The 12,611-nt window shown below is 48.9% G+C and overlaps 1 protein-coding gene across 29 annotated transcripts in view; it reads left to right on the forward strand.

Moving 5' to 3' along the window:
• Window positions 1–12,611, forward strand: part of DOCK9 (dedicator of cytokinesis 9) — a 262,679-nt gene that overhangs the window by 134,415 nt on the left and 115,653 nt on the right. For all 29 annotated transcript variants that reach the window (XM_084767070.1, XM_084767085.1, XM_084767065.1 and 26 more), the window contains exons 3-7: window positions 2,529–2,618; window positions 6,809–6,891; window positions 8,800–8,869; window positions 10,111–10,206; window positions 10,883–11,017. In XM_084767070.1, the coding sequence (XP_084623196.1) occupies window positions 2,529–2,618; window positions 6,809–6,891; window positions 8,800–8,869; window positions 10,111–10,206; window positions 10,883–11,017 (474 nt within the window). The remainder of the gene's footprint in view (window positions 1–2,528; window positions 2,619–6,808; window positions 6,892–8,799; window positions 8,870–10,110; window positions 10,207–10,882; window positions 11,018–12,611) is intronic.

Consider the following 12,611-nt stretch of genomic DNA (forward strand, 5'->3'; position numbering starts at 1 on the left):
GCTGAAGTTATTAATGAGATAACCACACCTGGCTGTAAGTCTGTTGATTTAAAGTTGTTTTCTTGTTCAGATGAGAGCATAACAACCCTTTATGTTAAAAACAAAAACAAAAACAAAATCCAAACTCAAAAAAAATCTAAAAGAGCTATGGACATCTTGTAATGGAGAGATGTCGCATGACAGGCTCTCGAGCTTATAATTCTACTGGGAAATCTTTGCAGCAGATTGTCTTTCTTCCCCGGTGCTGCAGTGAGAAATGGGATTGAAGTAATCGCAGTTATCCTCCTTTCTTCAGGTGAGCCACCTGGTGAAGGTCTTACAGGTACAGTTAGAGTTTTAAAATGTGCAAAGAGCCAAGGAAATCAAGCTAAGGACACCGTAGCGTCTAAGGACACAGCGCCTTTCTTTGAAGGGCAGTTCCCTCTGTCCGCATCATGGCTGGCCCTTCTAGCTTTGGCAGGGCTGCGTAGTCATGATCTTGCATGAGGCTTCCTGAACAGTGTGTACTCTCTCCCATGTTTGTGGTCTCTAGCGTTCCTTGAAAACAGTTTTGCAACAGAGGTCACCATTTGTTTGAAATATTCACTAAGAAACCAAGGTCCAGGGTCTTAAAGCTCCCTGGAGGCTGAGTGGGTGAGGACGAAAGATGTGGAAGTCCCTTTATGTGGTTAGGAGGCCACCATCTCAGCCCTGGCTTTGCAGTGTCTTTCGAAGACTGGCGTGGCGCAGGTGAGCCTAGGTGAAGCAGGAAGAGCCGAGGGAAGACAGCCCAGAAGAAGACACAGAAATCGGCAGCCGACTGACAGAACAGCAGATAGCCACAGTCGACAGATGGCTTCACAGGAAGCGACTCAGCGACAGTGATGAGCCACCCACCGTTCCTCATTCGTCCTCTGGAAGAACTGAAATACTTAAACATACAAAACAATCCACTTAATAAGTAGACAAATGAGTTTGGGAGTTCTCAAATGAAGAAGTATAAATGGCCAATAAATACATGGAAAAAAAAAGTTTAAGGAACTCACCAGGGAAAACAAAAACAAATTGGGATGTGATCCCATCTCACCCCAGTCAGAGTGGCTTTCATTAAGAAAACAAGAAATAGGGGCTGGGGAGAGAGAGCTCGGATTGAGATAGCTATCTGCTCTTCTAGGGGTCCTGAGTTCAATTCCCAGCAACCGCATGGTGGTGCACAACCATCCAAACCCTCTGATGCCCTCCTCTGGCGCGCAGGTGAACAACAGGCAGAGCACTGTATACATAATCAATAAATAATAAGTAAGTAAATAAATAAATAGGGGCAGGAGAAGTGGCTCAGCATTATGAGTGCTTGCTGACCCGGCATAGGACCCGGGCTCAGTCCCCAGCACCCATGTGATGGCTTTCAGCCATCTCGAGCTCCAGGGCATCTGACACCCTCCTCTGACCTCTGAGAGCACCAGGCATACATGCGGGTGAAACACTCATGCACATAGAGTAAAATAAATCTGAAAAGAAAAATAAGGTAAGCGACAAGTGGCAGTGAGGACTTGAGGGGGAATGGACCCTCCCATAGTGTTGGTGGGACCGTGAGTTAGAGCAGATCCATGGAGTCAATGTGGAGGTTCCCTGAAAATCCAATGTGCCCCACCTGAGGACGCAGCGCTCACACTCCTGCCTTTGTACATGCAGAACTGAAGCTGGTAAGCTGCAGGGTACCTGAAATATGTTCGCTGCAGTGCTGCTCACAGCAGCTGACTTACTCGTCCTCCTGTGTGAATAAGGAAGATGTGCCGGCTTACACGTCCTCCTGTGTGAATAAGGGAGATGTGCCGGCTTACACGTCCTCCTGTGTGAATAAGGGAGATGTGCCGGCTTACACGTCCTCCTGTGTGAATAAGGGAGATGTGCCAGCTTACACATCCTCCTGTGTGAATAAGGAAGATGTGCCGGCTTACACATCCTCCTGTGTGAGTAAGGGAGATATTATTTGGCCATGAAAACAGGTGTGTTGTTTTCACAGAAATGGAGCTCGTGGTGGTAAGAGAAGTCAGGCAGACTCAGGAAACAAATATCACACGTTTGCTATCATACGTAGACTCTAGAGGTGTTTTGGTATTGTTTGTTTGGTTTTTAAAGAGTGTGGGAAGAAAGGCTAGCTGGAGGAAGGACAAGAGAGAGTGACAGGTGTCTGAACAGTCACAGTATGTGGGTGGCATATATGTATGGAGACGGCATAACGAAACCCAGCCTTTTTAATACTGTCAATGTGTAAGTGCTAATAAAATGAAAATTTTTGTAAGACTGAATTCTGAAGCAAAAATAGCTCCAGTCTTCAGAGGCAAGGAGCAGCTTCTTGCTCTGTAGAATCCTAGCCTGGACCTAGTCTGGGCGTTGGAACTTCCGAATGTCCAATGGGTTTGTGTGAATGACCTCAGGAGGCACCGCCCTCACCTGCAGTGGGAAATTGGAGGGACATCACAGGGCTGTCAGTTTACCACTAGCCTGGTCTTCTGTCTTCACCAGCTCCTCTTGTGTTCTCTTCACAGACGGCCATCCTGCGGCGGCAGGGGCGTTACGCACGCTCCACAGTCCCTGCAAAGGCAGAAGAGGAGGCACAGAGCTTGTTTGTCACCGAGGTGAGGTTTGGTTTTCTCTCATAATAGAGACTGTGAAGACGTTCCCTCTGCTCCCTCCCTTTTCATTGAATCTCATCGTTTTCCTGAAAGATGTCAGAGAGGTAATGAAATTTTCATGATGAGAATTAAAACGGATGGAGATGTCTGAAGAGCTCATTTGCAATTCTCAAACGCACCGATTTCCATAGCTTATCTGTGGACGTAGACTCACGGGGTAACTTGTACATGGGGACTGTTAGAAGTTTATCATTAATACAGTTTGAAATGCTGGTTCATCAATACATCTTAGGTTCATGTGCTCCTCTGGGGTGTTTGGATTTGTAGGTTAGGTTCAGGACTAGAACCTGGTGACTGCAGCCACCCCTGAGCATCCCTGGCTGGTGTCTGACACAGTCACACTGGTCTCCATTGAACACACAGATAACGGTCTGAGCAAAGAGAAACCACTACCAATTACGCACTTGATTTTGCTTCCCCAGTGGTTTTGTTTTGTTTTGTTTTTATTCCTCCAGCTATTTCTAGGTAGAAGAAACTAATTAGTTGCTGTAATCTTATTTCTTGAACTGTTTCTCCCTTTCGAAATGAGTTTGGGACCAGCAAGATGACTCAGTAGGTTAAGAAGCCTGGTGGCCTGAGTGTGATCCCTGGGACCCAGGAGTGGAAGGAGAGGGCCAGCTTACACACGCGCATGCTCGCCCCATGATATGTTTATAGAGGCGCACACACACACACACACACACACACACACACACACACACAGTATGTTTATATAGGCATCAACATTTCCTTAAAGGCAGGCTGTAGCCAAGTGTGATTTCAGGCGAAATATGGCCTGCAGCCTGTTTCTGCGGCTAAGGTTTGATTAGTGCACGGCCTCCTTGCCCATCTGTTCTCATGCTGCACTGCAGTCGTAACACACCTGGCCTGTAGTAGAGATTCTGTGACCCTGAAAGCGGACGTGTTATGACTGTCTGGACCTCGACAGAGTGGCTGTTAGCTTCTGTCTTAGAGCATGTGGCAGAATTACTCCTCAGTTCTTAAAACTCATTAAAAAAGGGTTTTATTTGGAGGAGGTGGATAACCCTCAGGTATATTTTTAAAGATTTGCTTCTTTTCTTAGTTGTTTCTTTAGATTTACTTAGTGTGTGTGTGTGTGTTTCCTCTGTGTGCATACATGTGTGCTGCATTCGTGCCTGGTGCCCATGGAGGTCAGAGGGGGGTGTTGGATTCCCTGCAACTGGAGTTAGGGGTGGTGTGAACCATGATGGGGGTGCTGGGAACTGAACCCCAGTTCTCTACAGGAGCAGCACGTGTTCTTAATTGATGAGCCATATCTCCAGCCCAAGTTACTTTCATTTCATGTGCACGAGTGTTTGCCTGCACGTGTCCATGTATGTACAGTGCCAGCAGAGACCAGAAGAGGTGTCAGGTACCCTGGAACTGGAGTTGTGGGTCGTCTTGGAGGTGCTGGGAATTGAACCCAGGTCGTGAGGAGCCAGTGCTCTTAACTGCTGAGCCATCTCTTTAGCCCCTCAGTGTTTTAATCACCACAGGTTAAGTGACCCTTGCTCCATCCTGAGCTGCTGGAGCCCATGTGACTAAACTGTGTTGGGCCCCTTCCATCTACTGTCCACGCTCTAGTGTGGAGGACAGTGAACTTTGTTTTTTGTTTGTTTGTTTCTTTGTTTAAAAGCCTTCATTAGCCTGACACTGTGACTTCAAATTCTTGTTGAGATTCCCAAGTTTCAAAGGTGAATTAACTGCCAGGTCACATCCAAGACTTTCTGGAGCCACACAGAGGTGGGGCCTCTGCCTTGGGATTTAGCCAGAGCTTACAAGTAGACGGAGGTAATGCTTCTGAGCAAATGTCTAGGTAATTCAGAGTACATGTTGCTTTTTGCAGTTTCTTACACTTTCACAGTGCACACACAGAGGTCCAAAGACAAGTTGCAAGAGTTTATTTTCTTCCCCCATGGAGCTTCAGGGAGGTGACCTCAGGCCATCAGACTTGGTGGCTGTCAATTGCCCATTGAGTCCTTATCACCCAGTTCCTTATAATTTTGCATATTTAGGCATCATAATCCCCACTTTGCTTAAGATTGTAAACTCGTGGGTGTTACAGTATTCGTTCATGGTAGTTGTCACACTGGTCACCTTTGTCTCCAGCTCGGTGTATGCTGTACTTCACGATGCTTTAGGAACTTGGTGGTGTCACCTGAGAGACCATCATGGCCAGATGAAGGGAACATGAGTGTGCCGCACAGAGCCAGGCCCACCTCCTCGGGGAGGCAGACCACAGGGCAGCTGTAGGAAAGCCCGACACTGCACATGCTTTTCAAACCGTATTCGGTGCCTTTGGAATGTAATTTTGAATTTAATTTGTGAAAGTATTGCTGGGAATTGAGGAAAATGTAAGGATAAAATAACATTTTAAATCATTTGCAGTGTTGTTCACCTCCCTGCTGACTCTGCTCCTAACCCTTCTCCTCTGTGTGTTCCAAAGAATAATCTGGAGCGCCCATCCCACCTTCCCTTTGCGTCTCTACAAGCAGTGTACTTGTGTGAAGCCTGGCATTTTTTATTTTTTAAAGCAAGCACACCTCGTTGCTACTGTTGCAGCTAGTGCTGCTCAGGTGCAGGCTGCGTGAGTGAAGTGCAGTAAGAGGAGGGACTTTTTTCAGAAATGCTAGGCAGAGCCAATTTTAGCACACACACCCTAGGAAAAAATCGAGGTATGCTGCAAATCAATCTTTGCTTGTTTTCACGTATTACTTCTCTGCGCACAGCTCTTGGCTAACTGGACCCTCACATGACGTAAGCTGACTTTGCGCGGCACTTTCCGCTCATTCATGTGTGAAGATCTGGTGTGTGTGGCCTTACAGATCCTAAGATGACACAGCCCCCAGACGGGGCCAGGCGGGCTAGGCAGGTGCACGAAGGACACGCTGCTGCCCCTTTGTAGTCGTGAAGTGAGGTAGTTCTGATGTAGTGTGTGAACGCTAGTGTAGTGCCCTGTACCGTACACATGCATGCTCATGCACACGTGCACACACACACACACACACACACACACACACATGCACACACATGTGAGTAAAAGGGCTGTGATGTCATGTGAGTTGATGTCTACATCATAACCCCACACTGTCACTTACGAATGTGAGGAAAAGCCGAGGACAAATGATAACAGTTGCAGTAACGGAGCTAGTTCTAACATTAGAAGATCCCGTGAGGGTGTCTGTAGACTCACACGCGCTAGTGCTTCCGTGTCCCAGTAGAGAGACACATGACCTCTTCCAAAACCATGTGCTCGAGACGGTTCAGTAGAGCCACGTGCTGCCAAGCCTGCTGACCTGAGTTTGGTCCTCCAGGCCCACACAGTGGAAGGAGAAGGCTGACTCTGCCGTGTTGTCCTCTACCTGTACGTGAGCTCAGTGGCGTGTGCTTTTCCCACGTACAAAGAAAGACAAATCCTCAGCTGTCTCGCTAACTTCTCTGTTGCTGTGATAAGACTTCATGGCCAAGGCAGCTTATAAGAGAGTGAGTTTATTAGGCGTTTGCAGTTCAGTGCAGGCGGTGAGCCCATGGCTACCACAGCAGGGTGCATGGTGTCTCCGGCAACTGAGAGCTCAGGTCTTGGCCCACAAGTACCAGCCTGAGTGTAAGAGTTGGGAAATGGCGCAGGCTTTTGAAGCCTCAAGGCTCCACCCTCTTCAGTTGCAAAGCCTCAAGGCTCCGCCCTCTTCAGTAGCACGCCTCCTTGAACAGAGCCACACCCTGCAACCCTTCCCAAACAGTTCACCTCCTGCGGACCAAACACTGAAATATATGAGCCTATGGAGGTCATTCTTGTCCAAACCACCATAGCGACATAAGACATTTTTTATAAAAACAAACAATTATCAGACAATAATTGCTATTTCCGTGTTGCCATGTAAAAGCTTCTGTCAGATCATCATCATTATTATTATTGATAATTTGGAACAATACCCCCAAGGGTCATGTTTCACTGGCTCAAAGCCTTATGCCTCATGGGAGTCTCTGCAGGTAGAATCCTGCAATCACATTGGGTGATTGATGGCACAGCTTTTATGTCACTAGGCTCTGACTTCCCAAAACTCTCGTGTTCCCCAGAGGTCATCACCTGACTTCCTGTTCCTCTGTTTGTTTCCTCTGAATTCCCCCAACAGTGCATCAGAACCTACAACTCCGACTGGCATCTCGTGACCTATAAATATGAAGATTTCTCAGGAGATTTTCGACAGCTTCCAAAGTAAGTCAGCTGTCAGCTGGACGCATGGGGAGGGGCTTCAGGTGTATGTGATGTCGTCTGCATGGCCAGCATAACGGTGAGCATGCTTGTCGATGAATCCTGTGTGCGTGGTACGGCTTCCAATCCACGACTCTGACATGGGTAAGCAGCGGTAAGAGCACAGGCTCTGCAATGCTGTTGGGAGAAGCGTTAAGTTTCCAGTGGGTGTACAGAGGAAGATGAGGCCAGCGTGGTGGAGCGGTCTGCAGTGCAGTTTTTATGGTTTTTAAGCTGGCCGCTTTTATTAGCACTTATTAATGGTGTGAAGTAATGGCTTTGATCATGACATTTCACGCATGTACGTAGTATCCTTTGATCACCTTCAGTCCTGTGTCACCACGTTCTGTTCTTGCCCCCACTGCTCCGTTTCCTCTGTGTTCAAGCCTTCCCTACACTCTCGTGGGCTTGTGCCTTCGTTTTTATTGACATGGGTTCACTCCGAGTGCTCCCGGGCTCACAGTCACACTTTCACCCAAGCATATGGCCGCTTGCCCCGTCCTCCCCACAGCATCCCCAGGCCATCTATGCTGCCATGGTTTTGTGTATTTATATCAAATTTAGGCTCCTGCAAGAGCATGCATTTGTGTTTCTGAGACTGGAAATTTTTCTGTAATAAGAGTATTTCCAGTTATATTCCTTTTTTAGGGCTGAAAAATTTTTGTGTGTATCTATTCCCCCATTGAGAGATACCTAGAGAGGTGTGTGTGTGTGTGTGTGTGTGTGTGTGTGTGTGTGTGTGTGTGTGTTTCCTCAAGAGAATATTTTGGAAAAGAAGCATGTAAAGACTGTTTTGAGAACTTAAATCTGATACAGTGTTTTCCCAGGCCGATTCCTTGACTCCTTTGAACCTTTAGCTGGTCCTCAAGCAAAAGCGATAGTGTCCGCAGGGCTTGTCATGAGGGGAGCAGAGTGGCGCAGGGCTTGTCGTGAGGGGAGCAGAGTGGCGCAGGGCTTGTCATGAGGGGAGCAGAGTGCTGGGCATGTTCGAAAGCATGTCTGAAGCACAGTTGGCAAAAGGAAGCAAAGTTGGCGCTGGAAACAGCAAATGGCCGTTCCGGAGACCTGGCCACCGCTGACAGTCTTACGTGAGCCCCGCTTAGCACACTGTTCTTGGGGCCTGTTATGTTCCACCTGTGAGGTTTTTGAGCCTTTTGTATTTTTCTCAGTGGACCTCGCTGTTTGTTTTTCTCTGTGTGTGGCTCAGCCACTCCCTAGAGTGTGCAGCCAAGTTCCTAGCCGCCTCTTTTTTTAAACATCAGAGGGAACACTCCCTGCCGGCATTATTTTCTTCACACAGACAGGTTCCTGGGCTGTGTAGTTGCCCAGTGTTCACTTGGGGATTGGCTGCTCAGCCTTCCTGATTGCCTTGACCACACCATCTTCATGGCTGACAGAGACCTGACTACATGTACTGTATGTTTACTGTGGGGTAGATTTTAACTGTTGCTCGATTTTTACCACTTAGTGTCAGTAAGACTGTCTAAGTAAATAAAGCATCATAGTTCATCAGGAACAGACTCTGGGTTTTGGCTTTGTCCTCTGTAAGCCTCGGTTTCCTCTCCTGTTAAGTAGTTTCAACAACAGCTCCTATCAGCGTGAGTGAGTGAGAGGGCGTATGTAAGCCCAGCATGCCTCATGCATAGCTGTTGATACAACCGCGGCTCCTGTGACGGTTGTCGGTACCGCCCGTCACTTACCACAACTCTGTGAGTCCCTCTGACTAAAGCCCCTTGGTTCAACTCCCTCGAAAAGCAGTGACATAGATTGTGGCCACCATTGGCTTGTGATGGCTGGTTCCTCTGACGGATGGAGAAGTCGACTCCATTCGTTGTGCAATTACAAAGCAAGTTTTCTTTCTTCTTTTTAAAGCAAAGCGGCCAAGTTGGATAAGCTCCCAGTTCACGTCTACGAAGTGGATGAGGAGGCTGACAAAGATGAGGTGGGATTCCTGTTCACTTGACTGCCTAGCCTCTCCTGTTCTCTGACCCATGTTTTTGCTCTGAGGTCATTTGCAAAGACTTGCTGCTGGGCGTGGGGGCTCGCCGCAGTGCACACTGGGAGAGGCAGGTGGGTCCTTGTGACTGTAAGGCCAGCCTGGTCTACATAATGAGTTCTGGGCCAGCCAGGGCTGCACAGTCCTTTTTATGGTGCTGATTATAGGGACAGGAAGACCAAGTGAAGCAAGCATCTAGAGGGCCCAGTAGTTTAGGAAGTCCTTGACAAGTAAATGATTTCTCAGTTCCAGCAATAACTATGCTAAAACTACAAATACTGATATTGAGGTGGTTGGAAATAAAGTTGGAGCCCGCCTTTCTGCTGGTGTCAGTTTTGTAACAAAAGACGTGGCCATTTGAAGGCCTTTGTTTGTCTATGGTCTCTCAAGCGTGTCTTCCTTTGTTACTGTGACCTGATGTTGTCACCTATATAACATCTATATGGAAGAGCTGTGCAGTTACGGGGGGGGGGGGGAGAAACTCAAAAAGCTTTAAATAGCTTAACAAGTTTGTGTTGGGCCACGATTATAGCTGTCCATGGCTGTGTGTGAAGGCCACAGTCGGGACACACTTGGTACATACCTAATACATTTTGAGTGCCCACCAGCTCAGTGCCCGCCAGCTCAGTGCCCGCCAGCTCAGTGCCCAGCACCCCTTACCCACCTCTCACTGGGCAGGTCTTAGTTTGAAGACACACTTTTGTTTACTAACAGCTCTTGCCTCTCTTTCCCTCACCCCGTCATTTTATCTCTCCTGCCTGCATTGCCTTGTATTTCTTTTTCTTTATTCACCTTTCCCTGAACCAAGCCTCTGGGAAGCTTTTCAAGAATTTGCTTTTGTCCTCCTAGCATGGAGGAGTGCAGCTTGAGAACTTTTTTTCATGCCCCCGGGCACATTTTCTGAAAGGCGGTAAAACTCACTGGTTTTGTGTGGTAAGTGGTTTCTGCAGCTCATTAAATGCTCAAAAGTAAAAGTTTGGCCTAGTGCTAACCTGACCTTTAAGGGAACAGGAGTTCTAGAAATGCAGCCCCATTTGCGCTTTCACTGGTCAACGGACTTTAGTGTGACGCAGAGGCGTCATTGTCCTGAGCTGGCACGGATGGAGTGATTTCCCCACTGGCAACACTCACAGAAAATACTCTGCACCAGGGCGGGAGACTGAGGCTGTGCTGTTCCTTCTCCTTAGGATGCCGCATCCCTTGGGTCTCAGAAGGGCGGGATCACCAAGCATGGCTGGCTGTACAAAGGCAACATGAACAGCGCCATCAGTGTGACCATGAGGGTAAGAGGCTCCTCGCTCTGCTTTTCCCTCACACACAACCAACCCTTCCTCTTGAGAATGCTGCACAAGATGACCAGGCACAGGAGGGATACGGTCTGGCTCCTGAGATGCTCTCCTGGCGACAGTCCCACCATTGCTGCAGCCCTACTTGCCCTCACAGCCTCCTGAATGCTGGCGTTCTGAGCTCATTGCAGGGCTGCAGTGAGGCATAGCCGCTAACTGGGTTTTCTTCCCTGTGTTGATGCCATAGTGCGTCTTTGTAAGGTAAAGCACACACTCTTGTGGGAAGTGTCCTGTGGCAGCCAAGTAGAGCCAAGACAAGGCTCAAAAAGGAGGCGGGTGAAACCTCAAGAGGGTTACAAAGAGAAAAGGAAAAGTAGGGTGCAGGGGTTCAGAGCATTTCCCGCTCTTCTAGAGGACCTGTGTTCAATCCCAGCAGCCCCGTCAGGAGGCTCACAACAGCCTGGACCACCTCAGGAGCCTTAAGACGTGACAACACAGGGAGACCGCTGTGGGCAGCCTTCCGCCAGCCGGTCTAGCATTGGCTGGAGTCCCACTGGGCTTAGAGTCTGGCCTGGGTTTTCAGGAGCCCTGGCGGGTGGACTGGTGCCGCTGTCCGTATACAAAGAAGAGCTGTGAGTGGTGGGGTTTTTTTTCTTTCTTTTTTCTTTTTTAGTCATTTAAGAGGCGGTTTTTCCACCTGATTCAACTTGGTGATGGATCGTATAATCTGAACTTTTATAAAGATGAAAAGATCTCCAAGGAGCCCAAAGGATCCATATTCCTAGATTCCTGCATGGGTGTGATCCAGGTGAGTGTGAACAGAATCCTGTCCAGTTTTCGGATCTGCAGTGGGACTGTGGCTGAATGGGCAGACTTAGGGAATAGCTTCCAAACATGGCTGTGATTACAGAACATTGTGGTAAACAGGAGCCCTCTAATGGGGGAGGCTTTGTTGTTAAAAACTGGTTTTGATAAGCCAGGCGTGGTGGCGCACGCCTGTAGTCCCAGCATTCGGGAGGCAGAGGCAGGCAGATCTCCGTGAGTTCGAGGCCAGCCTGGTCTACAGAGCAAATCCAGGACAGCCAAGGATACACAGAGAAATCCTGTCTGGGAAAAAAAAATGGGTTTGATGACATGCACCTATAACCCCAGTCCTCGGGAGAACACGGCACAGGCGTGTCTTAGGTTCAAGGTCTGCCTGGGCTTTATAGCAAACCCTACCAAACTGAGATGTCTAGATCCTAGCATGGAGGCTTGTTCACGCACGTCACAGTCCACAATGTGTGAAATACAAGCTGCCTGGTGCGTCAGAATCTGCCTGAGGAATTGCAGAGTGAAGAGCGTGAGTGCAGGCAAAGAGGTTCTGTGTCAGTGAATAGTGCCCCTGTTACCTAAACAGTGGGTGGATTCAGCATCACCAGAGACGCCTCCCTCACAGTGACACTGGCCTGCAGCTTGGCTCTGTAAGGAGGATGTGTAGTGGGGCTAGCACGAAGGCATCAGGGACATAGCTATCTGGTTTGACCATAGGTCTTTGTTTTGGGGTTTACATTCCTAAAATTCAATAGCATCTTCATCCTCTAGTGGGTACCCTCATCTCATTTCAACAGGGAAGAGCTGAAGTGTACCCCTGCATTTACCTCTGCATCCCTGCACTCACCCCTCTACCGCTGTACTCACCTCTACACCCCTGCACTCACCCCTGCATCTACCCCTGTACCCCTGCACCCCTGCACTCACCCCTGTACCCCTGCACCCCTGCACTCACCCCTGCACCCCTGCACTTCCATCCTGGCTCCCTGATGCAGTCATCTGCAGCTTCCCTGGTAGCAGGTGCTTACTCCCCACTGTTTGTTCATGGCTTCCATGCGGGAAGGTAGGGTCACCCTTCTGCTCTGTTCTAGACCAATGACTTCCTCCACCCTGCAGAGCTGCTCCCAGAGACCCTTGCTCCTCCCCTCCTCACTGTGTAGGGTTCTCCCCATCTACTTTATGAGACAGGATCTCAGATAGTCAGGCTGGTCCCAAAACAAAGGAAGGGCGACATGGACCCCCCCCCCCCCGTTCCTGCTGCTTCTGCCCCCCAAGCGCTGCCATGAGAGGCAGGCGCCACTGTGCTGGCCGAACTCTGTACCAGTGACCCACAGCTCCAGCTCCCTCCTTCCCTCCCTCCCTCCCTCCCTCCCTCCTTCCCTCCCTCCCTCCCTCCCACCCTCCTTCCCTCCCTCCCTCCCTCCTTCTTTCCTTCCTTTCTTCTTGGTTTGTTTCTGTGTTTATGTTTTGTTTTGTTTACTGTTGTGATGGTTGTTTTATTTTAGAGGAGACGCGCTCCAGCGTCTGCCTAGGGAACCTTACATAGATGGTGACTGAGTTACTGTCTGCAAGTGTCTTTGTTCTAGTTG

The sequence above is a fragment of the Acomys minous genome (genome assembly GCF_964271855.1).
Source record: "Acomys minous genome assembly, chromosome: 18".
Taxonomy (NCBI): Eukaryota; Metazoa; Chordata; class Mammalia; order Rodentia; family Muridae; genus Acomys; species Acomys minous.